This window comes from Mytilus trossulus, chromosome 10 (assembly GCF_036588685.1).
Source record: "Mytilus trossulus isolate FHL-02 chromosome 10, PNRI_Mtr1.1.1.hap1, whole genome shotgun sequence".
NCBI classification, from domain to species: domain Eukaryota; kingdom Metazoa; phylum Mollusca; class Bivalvia; order Mytilida; family Mytilidae; genus Mytilus; species Mytilus trossulus.
This window is the reverse complement of record NC_086382.1, coordinates 21,486,900-21,495,720: the sequence shown is the minus strand read 5'-3', so window position 1 is coordinate 21,495,720 and position 8,821 is coordinate 21,486,900. Positions and strand designations below refer to the sequence as shown.

General features: G+C 38.2%; 1 protein-coding gene across 1 annotated transcript; it reads left to right on the top strand.

Annotated features, from left to right (window-relative positions):
- The first annotated feature begins 889 nt into the window (after positions 1-889).
- LOC134687746 (uncharacterized) lies at positions 890-3,813 on the top strand. The gene has a single exon (XM_063548202.1). The coding sequence runs from the start codon at positions 890-892 to the stop codon at positions 3,623-3,625; it is 2,736 nt and encodes a 911-aa protein (XP_063404272.1). The 3' UTR covers positions 3,626-3,813.
- The last annotated feature ends 5,008 nt before the right edge of the window (positions 3,814-8,821 follow it).

Below are 8,821 nucleotides of genomic sequence, written 5' to 3'. Positions count from 1 at the left end.
CCCGCACCCGGAGGCGTCTTCAGCTGGCTCCTAAACAAATATCTTTATTAGTATAGTGATAATGGATGCCATACTAAATTCCGATTTATACAAAAGAAACTAAAATTGAAAATCATACAAGACTAACAAAGGCCAGAGGCTCCTCACATGGTACAGGCGCAAACATGCGGCGGGATTAAACATGTTTTTTGATATCTCAACCCCCCCCCCCCCCCCCCCTGTATCTCTATCCAATGTAGAAAAGTAAATGCATACTAGTAACAATACGCATAGTAAAATTAAGTGCAAGAGAAGTCCGAGTCCGATGGCAGAAGAGGTAACCAAGGAAAATAAACAAAATTACATTAATACAAAAATAATAACAGACTACTAGCAGTAACTAACATGCCAGCTCCAGACCTCAATTTAACTGACTTGAAGATTATGTCTTCATTAAATGAATAGCAGGTGTAAGATTTGAAATATTCAAATTTTAAATATAAGTTTATTATTTATTAAATGTTTAACTAACATATTCATTTATTCTTGTAAGAATAAGAAACACAGTTTTTACTATTTATTTATTAAAGCGCTAATGTAACGTTGCGCTCTTTTGAACAACACATTTTCCCGTTTCTGTTTTATGACGTTACGCCTTTGACGTGCGCTTTGTCGTCTAGACTTTATTTTGATAACATACGGATGCACATTGTTTTATTAGACAGATTAAAGTTGAGAATCGATTGTTAGCGACCATATGATTTTTATAAAAGAATAAAAGATAGATACATGGTTAACTCGCATACTCATCTCTTCGCCCTAAGTTAAACTTTATGTGATTCGTACAATTCTCAACTCTGGACAGGAGGAAAATCTAAAATTGTGCCGAATTTTGAATATTTGTTAAAAAATGGCTACCGATAGACGGAAAGAAGACTGTCTGGACTTCAGTGATGTAAAACGGACTCGTAGTACGAATTTAGCGCAGCTTACTAAATTGTACAAAGAATTGGAAAAGAATTTAATTTCATATGAGAACGTGGAACATGCAAAACAATTATATTCAAAGTTATGTGAAAGGTTTGAACAATTTAAGTTAGCACACTTACAGTGTTTAGATTTGTGTACACAATCAGAAGTTATAGCAAATTTGGAAGTGAACTATGAACGTTGTCATGAGAACTTTGTAGAATTCCGGGATAGATTTTCTCAGTCTATCGCGAGTGAAAAATCGCATGAAGAGGAAATACCCGAAGAAAGTGATACAGTTTCAATTGATAGCAGTTTGAGTTCACGATCTTCAGTTTCATCACAATCTAGATTTCGCAGTGCCAAAGCTAAGCGGCTCATCGCAGAACTCAAACTCAGGAAATTATCAGAACAGCATGAACTAGAGCGTGCACAAATAGAAATTAAATTTAGACAACAGGTATTTAATCAACTATCCGAGATGGAAGAGGCCAATATCGAAGAATCAGTGTGGCAAGAAGCAGTGGAAGAAGACACAGATAATACCAGTGGAATCGTGAACATTCGGAACATTTCGCAAACAGTCTCGCAAACATTACAGAGCTCTGTTCCTGCGAGTGAAAAGTGTATTAATATGAACTCTCTTTCCGGACAAACTGCAGCAAATGATAAACCAAAGATGAACATTAATAACAGTACACAGGGAATCAGTGCTCAGTCTGGATTTTCGGATGTAAGTGTTTCTAGCATAGATTCGGCTTTTCAACGCCTAGCATCTACACTTCACGAAGGGTTTAATTTGCCAAAACCAGAATTATTAACTTTTAATGGAACTCCGTTAGACTATAGTAAGTTTATACGGAACTTTGAGACAAACATTGAAGGTAGAATAAGTGATAATAGTTTGAGACTGAGTTATTTAATTCAGTACTGTAGAGGTGAAGCAAAGTGTTGTATAGAAGATTGTGTATTATTAGATTCTGATGAGGGTTACAAACGTGCTAGGGCAATATTGTACTCCCGATACGGTAGGCCACATGTAATTGCTAGATCATTTATTGAAAAATTAGTGTACGGCGCTCAGATTAAAGCGTCAGATATTGAAGGTTTATCTAAATTGGCATTAGAAATGCAAAAATGTGAAATCACATTGTCTCAGTTAGGTTTTAATTCAGATATTGATAATTCTGAAAATTTAAGGTGTATTGTTAAACGCTTTCCAATGCATATGAGAACAAGATGGGTCGACATTGCTCATTCAATTAGTGAGTCTGGTAGAGAACCCCGTTTTTCTGACTTAGCTAAATTTGTAGACGAAAAATCACGCATTGCTAGTTCTATGTATGGGTACGATCTTTGTAGAGAAAACAATCAGAACAAGACTGATAATAGGGTTTTTACAAGTAAACATCATAATAATGATACAGTTAATAGTAAGGTTACTACGTTAAGTACTCAAAGTTTAGATAACACAGCTAATTATGAGCAAACATGTAAATGTTGTACAGGTACATGTGTAGATTTGACATCTTGTAGCAAATTCAAGTCAATGAGTTTAGATGATAGGTATAAATTAGTACGCATGTTAAAATTGTGTTATAATTGTTTAAAAGGGAAGCATTTTGCTAACAATTGTAGAAAATCAAAAGCATGCACTGTATCTGACTGTAATGTTAAGCATAATATTTTATTGCATAGTTGGTCTCAGCCCGGTTTTGATCATGCAGCTACTCAGCCGTCAGTAAATTGCGCAGCTACTAAAGGTTCTATGATTAAGAACTGTTTAGGAATTGTTCCTGTCCTCGTTAAGGGTCAGAACGGTAACTCTTGCAAAACATTTGCCTTGCTAGATGACGGAGCAGATAAAACTTTATGTGATGAACGATTACTTCAGAAATTAAATATAGTCAGCAAGCCGGTCACTTTCGAGATGTCTACTGTTAACTCTTCTGGTTTTACAATTCACGGTCAAGAAGTTGACTTACAAGTAAAAGCTATTGACGGAAATGATAAGGTGTCGTTAAAAAAGGTCTGGTCAGTAAAGAAGCTTCCAATTTCAGCTCGATCTGCCGCAGAAAATGTAGATATAAGAAAATTGCCGTATTTAGCCGATATACAGATACACTCTGCTGATTTAACCGAGGTCATGTTGTTAATAGGTACAGATTCACCTAACGCTCACATTCCGCTAGAAGTAAGGTCCGGTAACGAAAACCAACCATATGCAATTCGCTCACGCCTCGGATGGGCTATTCGTGGTCCTATTGAAGATATGCATGCGTCAAATGTTATAAATGATCATAGAGCACGAGAAGACAAGAATTGCTTGTCTACAGATGATACAGAGGCTATGAAAATGACGGAGTCAGTCTTATATCACCCAGCAAGACGGATGCCAAGCCCAACTCATCGTTCATCCAAGTCCATGTCCAACAGAAGGAGCAGGAGCAGGTCAGCATTCGCCTCCCCGGGAAAGGCAGCAAAACGTGCTCGTTCCAAGAACCCAAGAAGGGGGAAGAAAAGGGCAAGGTCTCCATCCAAAAAAGCAAGAAAGGAGGAAACAAAAGGAGGTCCAGGGGAAAGAAAGCCGCAGCAAAGAGGCAAATGGCAGAGGGAACAACAAGATGTTGAATTAGACGATATTGTTTTAGTTGCTGATGATATACAGAGAGGATAACGGGTAGAATAGTCGAGATCACAAGGAGCCGTCATGGTCATATCCGTAGCTGTGTGGTCAAAACTAGTCAGTCACAGATTTGAGACACAAATAAACTATGCTAACTCGAGTGTTCTAAATAGAACTATTTTTTATTGGTGACAAAATTGTATTATATTTTCTAACTGTTTTAAGAAATTATTTGGTAATTTCATTGTGGGGAGTGTAAGATTTGAAATATTCAAATTTTAAATATAAGTTTATTATTTATTAAATGTTTAACTAACATATTCATTTATTCTTGTAAGAATAAGAAACACAGTTTTTACTATTTATTGATTAAAGCGCTAATGTAACGTTGCGCTCTTTTGAACAACACATTTTCCCGTTTCTGTTTTATGACGTTACGCCTTTGACGTGCGCTTTGTCGTCTAGACTTTATTTTGATAACATACGGATGCACATTGTTTTATTAGACAGATTAAAGTTGAGAATCGATTGTTAGCGACCATATGATTTTTATAAAAGAATAAAAGATAGATACATGGTTAACTCGCATACTCATCTCTTCGCCCTAAGTTAAACTTTATGTTAGGGGTTTAATATTATACCATCATAAAATATATCAGAAGAACATAACCGGCCGTGTCATGTCAACAACTAGGTTTTAAATAAATGTGTTTAACAATGCAGACCCCCTATAAGTGAATCAATATTAAAGCCAAAATATGCAATCTTTAATGACATGACAACAGTATCGTAACTATATCCCTTCTTAATAAGTCTGTTTAAAGGTTTTGTTAGCTTTTGAGGTGAATACTGACATTTTTGTGCTTTGTAAAGAATATTACCATAAAAGATTGGATGTGAAATACCTAAACGTATAAGATGTCTGCATGTTGAGTTATATTTACGAATGGTGTCTTTGTACCGATGATAAATTATAGTAAATGTTTTGAAGATCGTATACGGATCAAGCATGACTTGTCACTAGTGTGTGATTCAGACACAGGTGCCATCCTAAGAGCCGCCGCTGTCAACGATGTAGCAAAAATAATCCTGAGTAAAATCTCTTGGTTCGTCCCTCACGTCACCCCTTCAGCCGAAAACAAGATGCGGCTGTACAAAACCAAACAAAGTAAAGTCGACTGTGGATTTCGCATAAGGCAGTGTGATTCTATCACCGTTCCCCAAAACACGATTCCACTGGCGCTTATCTGCTAAAAGTGGTCGCAAAAAGCCTAGCTTCATCATCGTTGCCTTCCGAAACCGACAAAAGTGGGGATCAGACCCATAACGCCGCCCTGTCCGATCACTGTCGATTGCGAAACATCCATGTTACTCTCAATGCTGAACGCTTCCCAGCCGTCGAATTTGATGCCGGTTTCACCCAAAACAGGGTCGCCAGAGTGTTCAAGGAGGCTGCAGACTTTAGAAAGAAATCCTACAACATAGACACCCTCCTCAGTAACAGGGGCGTCAACCCCTCTGATTTCATAGACCTATACCCGCTGTTTGTCTTCGATGTAAGCCATCAGTCCGAGCGGCTAAAAGAATCCTCGGTGGACATCCAAATTCGAGCCGATTTCGAGCGCAATATTCCCGCCAACACCAAAGCATTTGCACTTGTGATCTCCGACAGAATCCTCCAGTTCCAATTCGACGGCCAAAAGATGACTGTCGTGTTCTAAGCCTAAATAAATGAACAACTTACTTTTGCAGCGAACTGTAAGTAACACCGATCCCAAGCAGGAGTTCTCGTTCAAATGATAGTATCCGGGAACCATAGCCAAATTCTAACCCGCTTCAATCCACCTTTGCTACCAAAAGATTGAAATGATTATGAGATGGCATTGGTAAATTTGGAGACCTACTAATCCTTTCCCAACATTCACGCAGGCAACAATTCCTTTCGATACTCCCCCGACGATGGTGCAAACTGGTTTTCCATCACACTGAGCACAGGTTCCTATGGTATTGAAGACATCAACGATGACATCCAGCGGCAGCTACGGCTCAACAAACACAAAGCCAAGATCATTATCGATGCCAATCGGGCAACCCTAAGAGCAACACTAAGTCTCTCCAGGCACTACCAAGTAGATTTCAACGTTGCAAATAGCCAACACCGTCATGGGATTCGAGCGGCAAATTAACACCTTTGAAAGGGTCTCAGACGGTTATACAAAATGGGAATACATTGTGAATATCATCAACATCATTAGCATCCTGGTGAAAAGCGATATCATCCATGGGAGCTATGTGAATGGAAACCAGCAATCCACCATCTACAGTTTCTTTCCCGGCGTCGATCCTGGTAAAACAATTATTAAAACCCCAAAAAATCTATTGTTCTTATCGGTGACCCTGAAAACCATCAATCGCATGTGCACTTATCTCACCGATCAGGAAAATACCCCATCGATCTCCGCGGCGAACATCTCACCATCCGCTTTCATTTTCGTGAGGTATACATAAATGACTTATCTCGAACATGGTTTGAACTCGACAAAAGGTCAACTGATAAACTACAACATGCTGCCAAGAAAGGTTGTCTGGTCTCCTCCATTCGTTTGTCCCATTCAAACCTCTAGGCAAGTGCAAAAGATTACCAAGCTTCTCCAAAAAGGTACCGGTGGTATGAATCTGGAGCTGAGTACCATCCAAATAAAGGAAAACATGCAAAAAGTAGGTGGATTTCTACCCATGTTGGAATGGCTGTCAATGAGGGCACTTCCAATGGTAGCTAAGACCATTCTACCTGCCTTGGGTGTTGGATCCTTGAGCAGTCTGGATGGTGTAGCTGTCAACAAGGCATTGGGATCTTGATTGTACATGAAACGTGGTGGATGCGTTTGCACAGTGAATCCCAGTGGCAACGGTCTCTACCTCAAACCCTCAAACGCCCGGATCACCTATGGCGATGGACTCTACTTGAAGCGTGGTCCGCAATTTCATGACGGAGCAGGTCTGATCTTAGGTGCTAATAGTTATCAAAGGTACCAGGATTATAATTTAGTACGCCAGACGCGCGTTTCGTCTACATAAGACTCATCAGTGACGCTCATATCAAAATGTTTATAAAGCTGAGTCTAACAGACCCTTCAAAAACATTCCCTCCTCGGTATGCTCCAATAGATAAATCGATGATTTAGATTCTGGGTATCAGCAGACCAGAGATGAATGTATAGAAAACCAATTCAACGCGGAGATTCATAAATATCAACGTGTCTTAAACACCTACAACCGACTGGACAAAGTTGTGTCTGAAGCACAGGGTGTATGTTCCGTAGGCAGTTTGATGTTGACCAGCTGCACAATGGGTTCAGCTTTGACCGGTATAGGTATTATAGCCTCCTTGCCTCTGGGGTCCTTAGCTTGCTTGAGTGCCACCGCCGTAATGGTACTCATACTGATATCAAGGCGTGTAACCAAAAAGAAAAATAAACACCACGATACCTTGCGATTGGCCCAGTCCATAAACTCCTTGGTTGAGCAATGTGTCAGCTCTGCCTTGGCTGATGATGAACAGATCAATGATGCCGAGTTTAGGAAAGTCGTCACCCGCCTCAAAAACTACTACGACGAGAAAGATCAGCTGCGGCAACCTATGTCAAATTTCAGCGCGGATCTGTCAAAATGTTTATCTTAGTTTATTCCCACTATACCCAATTCAATGGTTGTAAGACCCAGTTTTCGGGCCTAAAAAATCATATCCTAACACTTCCAATCCTACCGTCCTTATAAAAAATATCAAAGTCGTGGTAATCATACCCAGTGCGCCTGAATGTTGTCATCCCATAGCTGGGTCAATATGCGCATTAGATTCTCCATAGGCCATAATGTTAACGTTTTCTTCTGTTGCTCAGGCCATATCGTAAACTTGGATATGTATGATAGCTCGTTTTGAAGCTGAGACACTTGGACATATGTGGTGCGATTTTCGGGGTGGCAAGTGTGATTCGTTTTCCCGTCAAGTGCCCAACCCCGAAAGATAGTGAAAAATGTCACTCTCCACAGGAAATAATCCCAAAATTCTGACCATAAAAATCATTAAAAAATATGTCCTTTGTAATTTTTTGATCAAGTTTATTTTTGTATACTTTTTTTCACATCACATCAGCGCTAAAAAACACCAGTCCTAGTTCATTTATGTCAATTTTTAAAATCACAGCTCCCACATATGCATAGCGGACTAATTTTTTAATGAGAGTCAAAAATCTGTGTTCCTCATCTCAAGGTCCTTTAGGGGTCTTGTTCCATATTAGATCAGCTAATGTCAGATTCCACTTATTATGTAGTTTGTATCCCTTCAGTACACATTTCTGAACAATTCTGTGAAGTTTTAGCCATATCTGAAATAAAATAAGGTCATTTTAATACTTTTAGGTAGCAATGTTTATAACTGTTTAATATCATTTTAAAGAAGAAAAAAAAACACAATAAGCATATGTTATAAATTTTCATTTTAAACATTTGTTTTAATTTTTTTTTGTATAACTGCAATTCATAAGCCTCTTCTACCTTACAGACTTTCTACAAATCATCTTTTTTTGTTGATAAATCATGAAAATATAGTGTTTTTCACTTAAAAACTATCAGATTTAAGAAATTTTTCCACCCTAAGAGTCTTGTTTTCTATTATTTTTTTTTATTGAATAAAAAGCTCTTATATCTTTGCATTACTGTAAAGATTAGTCATAGACCTTTCCAAAACTAGTCTTGTTTTAAAAATCCATCAAGTAATAAGAATGTTAGAGGCTTTCTTTGTATGTGTCATGAAAGTGGGAAAAATGGGTTATTTTTTTGGTGAAGAGTACATTGTGACGTCATGGTTTTTGTGACGTCATTGCATTATGACATCATAATTTAGAGTTGTACACAACTTACAGAGTGTAATAATTTTGAAAAATGATAGGCAAAAAGAAACGAAACAAATTTAAGGTTGGTAACCAAGCTTTGTTATCACGTTATGATTCCCTAGCAACAAATCAAGATTGTAATGGTGTTGCTCCATCTACAGCTCCATCTACACAGGTTTTAAAAAATTCATCTATGCAAGTTTCATCTGCATCATCTAAAAGTGAATTTACTAATTCAACTACAAATGTATTGCCAAAAATCCCACAGAATCCCTCTGGTTATCCCGTCTTACTGAAAAGGATTTTAAATTGTATTCTAAAGAAAGTTATGATAAGAAGTCATATGTAGCACCTC